This window comes from Triticum urartu, chromosome 1, assembly GCF_003073215.2.
Source record: "Triticum urartu cultivar G1812 chromosome 1, Tu2.1, whole genome shotgun sequence".
Taxonomy (NCBI): domain Eukaryota; kingdom Viridiplantae; phylum Streptophyta; class Magnoliopsida; order Poales; family Poaceae; genus Triticum; species Triticum urartu.
The window spans coordinates 425,077,612-425,089,635 of NC_053022.1; the positions used below are offsets into that span (position 1 = coordinate 425,077,612).

Here is a 12,024-nt window from a genome sequence, read left to right on the forward strand (position 1 = left end):
TCACTGACTAGTGGACCCCACTGGTCAGGTTTGACCCGGGGCAGCCCTGTTGACCTGCTGAGGTCAGCATGACGTAATGCTGATGCAATAATGTAATTTCTGAATTTATTTCTATTCAGGAAATTTCAGAAAATTGCTTAAACTTCTAAAATTCATAGAAATTCAACCATAACTCCAAATCAAACAAATTATATATGAAAAATGATTAGAAAAATCCAATCTATCCATCTGTACCATTTGCATGCATGTTTGAACAACCTAAGGTTGCTGTATATGGCAATTTGCATAAATGGCATTTAAACTCTCACATATGGAGTTTGAATTTGAACCTAGGGTTCAAACCAACTCCATTTAACATGTTGCTAGTTGCATTAGCTCAAACCACAACATATTGCCATGTCATGATCATGCATCATATTGTTGCATTGCATTGATTGTGTTCTTTCTGTGTTTGCCGGTATTTGTCCCCTCTCAGTAGACGACGTTCCGACGATGAGTTTGATGACACCGATGAAGAGTTATATCATCTTCAGAAGTGCCAGGCAAGCAAAACCTCCTTGTTCATTCAGATACAATCCCACTCTCTCACTCCTGCTCTCTTTTACTGCATTAGGACAACAACGTTTCAACTGTTACATGCTACGGTAGCTGACCCCCTTTCCTCTACATGATCTGTCATTGCCACAGTAAATAGATGAAACCCACTAGCATGAGTAGGAGTTGTTTGAGCCCTGATGTGCCTACTCATTCATGCTTGTTGTCATGCCTGCTACTGCTTAGAGTTGAGTCGGGTCTGATTCATCGGGAATGAATTGGAATGTGGTGGACATGTCCTACTGTTGAGAGCTAAGTGTGTGAACACGATTTGGTAAAGGTAGCGGTGAGAGGCCATGTAGGAGTACATGGTGGGTTGTCTCATTGCAGCCGTCCTCAGGAACTGAGTTTTGTGTTTGTGATCCATGAACAGTTACTACCACACATTGGGCTCCGGGTGCTCCAAGCTCTCTCGACTTATTAATCAACCTGATCTCTGTCCAGGAGTTGCAACTAGTTTCTAGTGTTTGTAGGTAGTGTTAGTAGTCTACCAAGTGGCACCCGGTACAGGTGGGCTTGGGACATACTAGGCACCGTGGCCGGGTAGACCAAGCGTCGCCCGTTTGGTGGGCTTGGAACCCTGTACACATCGTTTGGGGCCGTGAGCGACACCCCGGCCGGATCTCGTTGCGGATGGAACCCGAATAGGCGATAAACCTGGACTAGAGACTTGTGTGGTTAGTCAGGTCGTGGCCGACTCCCTCGCCAGGCTTCCGCTTGAAGGTTGCCGAGGTACATGACGTGTACATGGTGGTAAGTGGCGAGAGCGTGTGTGAAGAAGTACACCCATGCAGGGTTATCATTATCTATTGGAATAGCCGGATTCCTCGGATATGGAAACTTGGACCCCTTGCATAGTTCATAGACAAGTGGAAGTGGATACTCTAAAACTCGCAAGATAAGTGTGAGTGCTATGGATGGTGTTCTCGTGAGGAGACGGGAGCGGATCCATAGTGGTGTATTAATATGGTGAATATGTGGACTCGTGTGCGCCACCTCAAAAGAGTTACTTGCAGTCGTAGTTCCGGATATCCACCGAGTCAAAGCTGGCTTGCTGCAGTTAAACTCCACCACCCCCTTTGTTGATACCGATGCATATGTAGCTAGTTCTGATGTAAGTCTTGCTGGGTACATTTGTACTCATGTTTGCCTATTTTATGTTTTTGCAGAGAGACGTCAGTCTCGTTAGTAGTTTCGCGTGGACTTCGATGTTTAGCTTGCTACCTCAGCTACGATCTTGTGCCCTCGATAGGATCTGGTAGATAGTCAGACTTCTCAACCTTTTCATTTGTAGATGTCTGTACTCAGACATGTTAAGCTTCCGCACGTGCCTGTTGCTTGTATGCTCTGAATGTTGGGTCATGAGACCCATGTTTGTAATATCTCGCTCCTTGGAGCCTAATGAATAAATACTTGAGTCATAGAGTTATGTTGTGATGCCATGTTGTATTTACCCATATCTAGCATATTGTGTGCATGATTGAAATGCTTGGTATGTGTGGGATCCGACTACCTAGTTGTTTATTCTTGGTAGCCTCTCTTATGGGGAAATGTAGTCTTGTGCTTCCATGAGCCTTAGTAGTCCGCTACAGCCCAGTTCACCGAAGTCCTGCTAGCCCAGCACTACTGCTCAGGACACTTGACTGGCCGGCATGTGTTTCACTTTGTTCCTGTGTCTGTCCCTTCGGGGAAATGTCACGCGGTGACATTCGGAGTCCTGCCTAGCCTGCTACAGCCCAGGTTACCGAAGTCCTGTTAGCCCAGTGCTACAGCCCAGATTCACACGCTGTTGACCGACATGCTCGAAGTTGATTCATGTATGCCTGTCCCCATGGGTTAGTGCCGCTTTGGGTTCACGACTAGCCATGTCGGCCCGGGTTCTTTGTCATATGGATGCTAGCGACACTATCACATACGCGAGCCAAAAGGCGCAAACGGTCCCGGGCCAGGTAAGGTGGCACCCGTGGGAATACCGTGCGTGAGGTCGTAAAGTGATATGATGTGTTACATGCTAGATCGGTGTGACTTAGGATCGGGGTCCTGACAGGCTCCCCGCCGCCGCCCCTCGTCGCGCGCGACAAGGACCAGGAGGTGGAGGCTGCCTACCAGGCGGCTGCCGTCCATGAGAGTGAGGAGGAGGAGGAGCACAAGGAGGAGGAGGAGGCGTACCAAGCGCGCATGGCGGAGGCCATGGCGCTCTCTGGCCGGCGACTGTGTCGTGCCACCATTAAGGCCCCAGTCCCTCGTCAAGGCCGAGCCGCCGCCGACCCCCATCGAGTGCTACTCCTGGGACGGGGTGCTGCACGAGTGAGTCAGGGCGCCACTGATCTGGTACGGGGCGACGCAGGAGCAGGCCTACCTGGAGCACTAGCGGCACCGGCGGCTGGCGGAGGAGCGGCGCGAGGGCGAGTGGCTCGAGCAGCTGGAGCTCAACGTGGAGGAGGAGTGTCTTGCCCGCGGTGGGGCTGCCCAGTCGGCGGATGACGTCGCCGCAGCCTGGGAGACGACGTTCCCCTGGACTGGGCTGGCGCCGACGCTCATCGACCTCACCAGGTCTAACGACGACGACGAGCACGCCTAGGACAGCGCGCCTTCTCCTAGTTTTAGGTTTATTTAAGGACGCCGATAACGCCCACACATTTGGCATACTAGACATCCATCCACACACCATGTGTGGTGTGAGCAGGAGGCAACCCACACGGGTTGTGTGTGGGCGAATATTAGAATTGCCCACATGTGTGGGTGCGGCTACTTCGTGCCACACGTCCAACAAGTACTATCATCTTCACCCGCGCGTGTGGCACGAAGCAAAAATGCCCACACGTTCTGCCGCAACTATGTTAGGTACCCCACGGGATGACAGTTTAGTTTTCATCTGGGATGGCAGATGTAGTTATCCGGGATGACAAATATAGTTTTAAAAACATGACAACTCTATCTGTTTTGGTTAACTATAGTTGTCATGTCTAATTTATGATAGTTGCCGCATGTAATCAAACCATAGTTGCCGTGTGTGATTAACTACTTGCCACATTGGGTCAAACAGTAGTTGCCATGTGTGTTTACCTAGTTGTCACGTGTGATACAACCATGGTTACCATGTATGGTTAATCACAGTTGCCATGTGTGTTTACCCTGGTTGCCACGTACGCGCAACTGCAGTTGCCGTCTAGCAACGAATCACAGTTGCCATGTGTGTTTACCTAGTTGCCACGTACGCGCAACTGCAGTTGGCATCCAACAACGTACGAGTGTCATGTGGCGAAAAGCAATTTGCCCACACACGAGTGGACTAGGTGCTGGTTGTGTGGGCAGAAACTAGTTCGCCCACACAGCGCGGCTGGCTAACTGCATGCTGCGGGGCGTGTGGGCGAACTCTCCAACGCCCACACACCAGCCCTGTCCTACGTGGCACTCAAAATTTGCCTTCATATGTCAAGATTCGTGCAAACTCGACTGGACGGTGATCCAAGAGTGTGGGCGAGTTGCAAAACTACCACACGTGTGGGCGTTAATATTTTCGTTATTTAATGTTTTAACTTAACGTAAAGTGGACTCGTGGACTGTCGCCGGCCTTTGTGGCCGGCATTAATGTTTAATTAACTTTTTTATTTTTAAAATGTTTGCGCTCTTTATTTTTTTTGAGCGTGCATTTAAAAATGAGTCGAGCCAACGTTGGGCGCAATCGCTGACCCAAACGCGAAAGCGGACATGGATGTCCGCTGAGTCGACCCAAACGGACAAAAAACTGACAAAATTGTTGTCCGTTTGGGTCGTCGGTTGGAGTTGCTTTAAAATACACTTTTTAAAGATGTAATTTTTACTTTGACATCTCTAAATTTACATCATGTATTGAAGATGCTCTTATTAGTTAAGTTGTTGGTGTAGCTCTAGAAAGTCCGTACTACTTCTAGTTCCATATCCAGTTGACTGCACAGGTTATTCGTGATGCACCTGCACGCACGCGGCGCAGCTGCGCTCCGGCGCGGCGGAAAGGCCAGCCGCGGCTACGTGGAAGGCAAACCATGGTGTGCCACACTAATAACAACAAAACAAATCATGATCTGATGAAAACCTTGGGCCCATCTGCAGCACTATAATGAAAGACCAATCGCCCCGGCACGTAAAGCTAATCCAGATCGCCGTCAGTAAAGTGGAGATCCACGTCACCGCCTCCATCCATCCTCATGCCCGGGATCAGCTGAGGCGAGAGCTCAGCAGCCAGCACGCCCGTGTAATCTGTACCGCCACGCATCAAGTTTACGGCCTCAAATCTCAATGCGTTCAAGGAGAAAGCATACGGTGCCTACCAAAGAAAGATTTTGAGTTAAGACTTGAGTACACCCTACAGCAACAAACCTAGAGGTTTTAAGTGACTGGCGTACAAAAACCTAGTGGTCTTAAGCGGAGTGTACTAGATAAAACATCAAGGCTACTACTAGTTGGTGCCATCAAAATCTTGCTAGTAGTAGTACGAACCCAGAGCTGTTAAGGAATGAATTTATGAGAGACGAGCAACAACCTCCTAAATCCGTCCACTGTCTGTGCCTTTTAGACTATCCACAATAAGAGTAACATAAGTAGTAACATCACACATATCTATATAAAATAGATAATGTGGCAAGCAATAAATGAAGAAAAAAAGGCATGTGGTAACATAGCTAGTTACCACTAGTATGAGTAGCATCACACATATCAAGACAAGATGAATCTATAGCCTAATAAATGAAGTATTGTATGTTACCACACATATGTTACTCCCTACTATAGAGGTAGTAACATAGAGTAGTAACATGCGCATGTTACTACTCTATGTTACTATTCATTATGGCTAGTCTTAACACCAGCCAACTCCACATAAATGGATGTTAAGAAGAAAGAAAACGCCCTCATAAATGGACCCTCTAGAACCAACCATGCACCTGCACCACCCTCCAAGATCACCAAGAAGGTTCACACGATTAGCCGTCACAGAAGATCCAGCGTTCCTAGAGAGGGAAGAAACGTCGCGCTCTGCCCAGGCTTCACCATCAAGGATGTCCCTTTGAGCCGCCCACCCACTCGCCGCGGCTCCCCTTCTTCCTCCCATCGCATTCTCCCCGCACACAGCCCATCTTTCTTTCTTTTATTCTTCCCTTGCACTCTTCATTTGAGTCTAATCCCGTCTCTTCCCTCGTCCAACTCCCAACTTCCGCTCCCCCGCAGTTCACATCACCTTTGCTCCGGCTTTCTTGCCGCCCGCGGGCCGCCGTTGAACTCGACCTCGACAAGAAGGAAGAAGCCAAGCACTCCACGGAACCTCCCACCACAAGCCGAGAGATTCCAGACCAGACGGAAGCTTTGGCTCCAAGAACCCGAGGGAGGAATCCGGGGAGAGAAGCCAAGAAGTCGAAAGGAGGGATAGTAGTAGTAGTACTGTAGTAGCAGCAGCCATGGTGAGGAGCAAAGAGGTGCCCAAGAGGCCCAAGGACCCGCTCATGACCCCTCCGTCCAAGCCCAGGGGGTACAGGGACGACGGCTTCGGCGGAAGCCTGCCGAGGAACCGCGGCGGCGCGGCCATGTCCCCGGCGCCGGCCTCCGTGCCCAACTACATGCGGGCCACCAGCAGCTCCGGCGCCAAGGCCGGGCCCGGGCGGCGCGCGGGGGCGGTGCCCTCGTCGGCGTCGCCCACGGCCAGGCGGGGGCCGCTGCGGGCGGTCACGACGGGGAGGGTGCTGTTCCCGACGCCGGAGGTGCCCGGCATGGTCCGGGCCACGCCCACGTGCTCCTCCACCATGAAGGAGGCCAAGTTCCCCGGCGCGCTCGACCTGGCGCCCGGGGCCACCGACGCCCAGGGCCCCGCGGCGATGCGCGTCTGCCCGTACAACTACTGCTCCCTCAACGGCCACACCCACTCGCCGGCCGTGCCGCTCCGGAGCTTCCTCGCGTCGCGCCGCCGGCTCATCAAGACGCAGCAGAGCATGAAGCACAAGGGCGTCTCGGCGTTCCGCAAGGGATCCGGCCATCAGAGGCCGGAGGACAAGAACGGCAGCCCCGTCCTCTCCGCCGCCGTCGCCAAGGCCGCGCCTCTGGTCGACGAGGAGGCGCTGGGCGACTTCTTCGTGGAGGTGTACGCCGGCCCGAGGGTGAGCTCCGACATGAGCTGCAGCGACATGTCCCTGGACGAGATGGACGCCGCGGTGAGGAGGATGGAGTTCGTCGTCTTCGACCGGTGCGGCGTGGGCGAGGACGACGAGAAGGGCGGCGATCCTGCCGTTGGCGTTGACGGCGGCGGGAGGCCGGAGGAGGACAGGCTCGGTTTCTGCAGGGACAGTTCGTCGGAGTGCAGCGATGACGGTGCCTCCGGTCTCATCTCCAGCAACCTCGTGGAGGAGCTGCCCTGGATGAGGTACGAGTGCGATAGCCTGGACGATGATGTTTCAGAAGAGCATGTTCAGGAAGCAGAGGTTTCAGAGGGGCAAGAAGGTGAAGATGAAGAAGGCAGATCCCGCGGATCGGGCGATAATCACGAAGAGGAGGCGGATGAAGAACAGAAACCAGAAAAATCGGAGATCATCTCCGATCTGCCCCGTGAAACGGGGATCATCGCGGAGGAAGCGGGTGCCGATTGCAGAGTGGAGATCTGCGAAGAAATCTCAAACACAATGGATCAACAGGAGGCGGCTTCCACAGTGCAAGAGAGGCAACATGAAGACGATGAGGAGCGTGTCTCGGATGTTGCCCACAAAATGGAGATCGCCGCGGCGCAAGCATGCATTGTTTGTGCGGCGGAGGTCTGCAATGAACAGCAAGAAGAAGAAGATCAAGACAACATCCTGGGCCAAGTGATCCAAGGGGATGCTTCTGATGGACAGGGCACGTCAGAAGAGAAGCTCTCCAATGGTGTCGATGAGCCGGAGATTCCTGAGCATGAACTAGACATCCTGGGCAAAGTGGTCCAAGGGGATATTTCTGATGGCCAGGGCACGTCAGAAGAGCAGCTCTCCAATGGTGTCTGTGAACTGGAGATTCCTGCGAATGAAGTAGCAGAAAGAGTGGAAAATGTCCTCGAAGAGAGCCCGGTGGATGAGAGTTCAGCAGATCAAGAGGCAAAGGATGATCGGAGCAACGTTGAATCTACCGGCAACTTGGACGTTACAGAGAAGCAGGACATGCCGGATCATGAGTCTGAAGTGGAGCTTTATGAGACTGTGCCCAGTGTTGCATGCGAAGAGGATTTCGTTGAGGAAGATGTAACCTCAAGAGCTGTTTCAGAAGGTGAAATTTCTGACTGCAGTGAAATTGCTTCTCCGGATGTTGAAATGTCCACACAGCCAACAGAGGGTGGCATTGAACAAGATGTGAACAATGTGGAAGATGCTTTTGAAGAGTATGGCAGCGCCGTGAACAACTTGGTTGATCAGTGTATCCCTGCAGAAGGCACAGTGGATGTCATAGAAGATGCTCAGAAGGAAATTGAGATTGCCTCATGCAATTTGGAAGATGCTTCTGAAGCATATGGTACTTCCCAAGAAAGCAGCCAGGAAGTTGATTTCCTATGTGTTGATGCTGCTGCTCAAATGGAACCAGAGCCAGAGGTTACAAACTGCAAGTTGGAAGATTCTTCTGAAGAGTATGGTATTGCCCAAGAAAGCAGCCAGGATGTTAAGCCTGTATGCGTTGATGCTGCTGCTCAAACGGAACCAGAGCCAGAGGTTACAAATTGCAAGTTGGAAGATTCTTCTGAAGAGTCTGGTATTGCCCAAGAAAGCACCCAAGATGTTAAGCCTGTCTGTGTTGATGCTGCTGCTCAAATGGAACCAGAGACTAGAAACTGCAACTTGGAAGATGCTTCCGCAGAAGCTGGTATCACTGGAGAAACTGTTCATGATGATAACTTGGTGTATGTCGGCGAGGTTGCTCAAGTGCAATCAGGGGTTGACACAAGCGAGTTGGTAGACACTTCTGAAGAATCTGGTATTGCTCATGAAATTGGTGAAGATGACAACTCTGCATATGTCAGTAATGATGCTCAAAGTGATTCTGGGATCGCCACATGCGAACTGGGAGAAGAATCTGCTACTGTCCAGGAAGCTGATCAGGATCAGAACTGTACAGATATCAATGGTGGTTATACACATGAGTCCGAGCTTACCGCTTGTGAACTGGCAGAGGCTTCTGAAGCATGTGATATTACCCAAGAAGCTATTCAAGATGACAGCATTTCAGATGTCAGTGATGGTGCTCAAAAGGAATCAGAAATTATAGCATGCGAATCAGAACATGCTTGTGAAGAATCTCATATTATCCAAGAAGGGGGTGAAGATGTTAACACTGCTTGTGAAGAATCTGATATTATCCAAGAAGGGGTGGAAGATGATAACACTGCTTGTGAAGAATCTGATATTATCCAAGAAGGGGTGGAAGATGATAACACTGCTTGTGAAGAATCTTATATTATCCAAGAAGGGGGTGCAGATGATAACACTGCTGGTGTCCGTACTGGTGCTCTAAAGGAGCCAAAGATCATGGCATCCGAATTGGCAGATGCTTGTGAAGTTTGTATTACCGAGGAGGCTAATCTCTCACCCGTTGTCCAGATACCTGAGCATAACTATGACCTGTCAGCAACTGACGGCCATGGGGAGCCCCAGAACCTACCAGCAGAAGACACTGTTGCAAAAGAATTTTCCATTGACGACATGTGCAACGTATTCAGCGGGATGAACCTCAAAGGCGACATATATGTTGATCCTACCGAGTCCGAGATTTGTCCGAGAAACAGAAGGATCGTTGCCGGGAGGAGGAGAATGCCTGAAGAAGATGAATACATGCGAGGCTTTAACCCAAGGGCACCAAATTTTCTTCCTCTGGAATCAGACCCTGATGCAGAAAAGGTTGATCTGAAGCATCAGACGGCGGAAGACCGCAAGAATGCCGAAGAGTGGATGATTGACTACGCGCTTCGGAGGGCGGTGAATAATCTAGGCCCTGCTCGGAAGAAGAAAGTGGAGCTTCTGGTCCAGGCCTTTGAGACTGTCCTACCGCAGGATGAGAAGAAAAGCATTTCACCTACAAGGCCTGCCCAAGCTTGCAACTGATAGTTCTAGAGGTGAGAGCACTTTGGAAATATTTCACGGCATAGTTTGCCGTGATAACCGTAAAAACTTATTTGCAGTTAACTGTACATAAAACCCTTTTCACGAACTAACCTGTTACATGCTTCTCTTTTTTGTGTTGCAGTTAGTGGTTGAACTAATCGTGGAGTACGTTGACGACTCGCGAGCTACTAACTCGGTGGTCGCTGCAATATTAGTGCCAGAGATCCACTCCAAGTTGGACGAGAAATAACTACTTACTTACTAGTCACTGGAGATCGATCGATCGTTTGCTAGAGATCTCTGGTTAAAGTAACATGGAGAGGGTAAACTACTCACTGATGAAGAGTTTCCTGTCTAGTCTAGTTGCTGAGCTGCAAAGGAGTAGCTCAACAACCGAGCTGTGTGTGTGTGTACATATGTGTCATAGTCCTGATGCTTGGTATTTATGTATACTCATGTTTGTGAGAGTTGCAAAAAAATTCAATGGTGCTGAGGTGCTGCATTGACTTTGCCTGGGATCGATCAATCAATAAAACTCTTCTCGACTGCTTGTTTGCTGTGAGAAATGATAGTTACCGTCTATGTAAAGTGCTCGTGTTTATGTGCAGATGTTTAGAATCTTGTGGCTGCTTTCTGTGGATTCAATCCCATTTCATTTCTAGTCTTGTATGCAATGCCTGAAGAAATGCACCAGCTAAATAAACCTGCAAACTCCACTCGAAAGTTGTATTAGTACTACAGTCAGTCTACATAGTGAGTAAAATTTAAGTTTCCCAGGAATGAATCTGAAGGTGACGCCGCGCGTGTGCTTGGATCATGTAGCTAACGTTAACCCGTCTGATAGCTGCAGCCAAACTGTGTAGCGTGTGTGTGGAGTCGTCTGCAGGGCCCCGGGGCTGGAAAAGGAGTAGGAGATGATCCCATCCGAGCTGTCATGGTCTATACGCTGACTCGCCAACAGATCAGCCGGCCTATACATCCTGTGGCCAGCGAGCTGCCGGTCAAAGATCTCCGCCGACGTGACACGGACCGAGCCATCACCATCGCCATCGTCGGCATTACTGCTCAGTATGCAAGGCAAATCCTCTTCGTTTAACACGTGGTTGGTTTGACCTCTCGTTTCAGTCTTGGCGAACACATCTGTCCGCCGTCAGAGGATTCATGATCTGTTTCAGAAATCTCAGTCAAAAACTTGTGGCAGGCACAGCACTAGTTCAATGTTAGCGTTCTTCGTGCACTCGACACGGATACCTTGGACTGGTTCTTCTTTTAGAAAAGTGATCCCGGCATCTACATTATGGGATGCACACAATCATCTTTATTAAGAACTCGGTAGTAAGTATGCTTGATCATTTTAGTCAGGCATTGTCACGAGCACAAAAACAAGGCGTGGATTCACCAAACGGGACATTTTATCTGATGGTCACAATACTCCCTCCGTTCCTAAATACTTGTCTTTCTAGGCATTTCAACAAATGACTACATACGAAGTAAAATGAGTGAATCTACACTCTAAAATATGTCTACATACATCCGTATGTAGTAATCATTTGAAATGTCTAGAAAGACAAATATTTAGGAACGGAGGGAGTACACAGTAAAGTCAACAATATTTTTCAGCTGCTCTCGCGTCGCCCCCGCGGGCGGCTCGGGAGCAAACCCTAGCCGCTGCCGCCAGCAGCCCACCCACCGCTCTCTTCTTCCCTCGCCGCCGCCGGCAGCGGTCGCCGGGCAAAGCCCGCGCGGCTCAGCGGCGGCGGGGCCCCTTTTCCTCCTCCCGTCCGTAGGTGGCTGGCGCGGGCTGGTTGTCTCGGCGGGAGCTCGAGCGGCTGTGCGTGCTCGGGGCGGTGCGACTGGCCGGCGAGGCGGCGCACGGAGGCGCGGTGCGCGTAGGCGTGGGCGCGCAGGGCGCGGATCTGGCGTACGGCGCGGGATACGGCGGTGGGCTGCGAAGGTGGAGCTCCTCTGCTCTGGTGCTGGGCGGGCGGCGAGGCGAGGCTGGTGGTGATGCGTTGAGCTGCGGGCTGGGCGCGCGGTGGCCGCGCGGGATGTGGGCTGGGCGTGCGCCGGTCGCGCGGGACGTGGGCGCGCTGCGCCGGGCGAGCCCCAGCTGGATCTGCAGAGTGCCTACCGCGGGGCGGGGTCGTGGTCAGCGCTGCGGCGGAGGAGAGGGGTCAGGCGGGAGCGAGCTGTTCGGCGGCGCATGGGCTCTTCATGCGCGTCGCCGGCCGTCGGCTCGATGGGCTCCAGAGGGCGGTGTGAGGCAGATCTGAAAGTGCAACTATCCCTAGGTGGTTTTGGTAATTCATAACAACATATAGCTCATTGAGCTAATGCTATTCCAAGATAA

At 51.2% G+C, this 12,024-nt stretch overlaps 1 protein-coding gene across 1 annotated transcript; it reads left to right on the forward strand.

Annotated features, from left to right (window-relative positions):
• Positions 1 to 5,665: 5,665 nt before the first annotated feature.
• On the forward strand, positions 5,666 to 10,240 carry LOC125515885. The gene is made up of 2 exons (XM_048681379.1): positions 5,666 to 9,685; positions 9,817 to 10,240. Exon 1 carries the CDS (start codon positions 6,027 to 6,029, stop codon positions 9,672 to 9,674), a length of 3,648 nt encoding a protein of 1,215 aa, XP_048537336.1. The 5' UTR covers positions 5,666 to 6,026; the 3' UTR covers positions 9,675 to 9,685; positions 9,817 to 10,240.
• Positions 10,241 to 12,024: the final 1,784 nt, after the last annotated feature.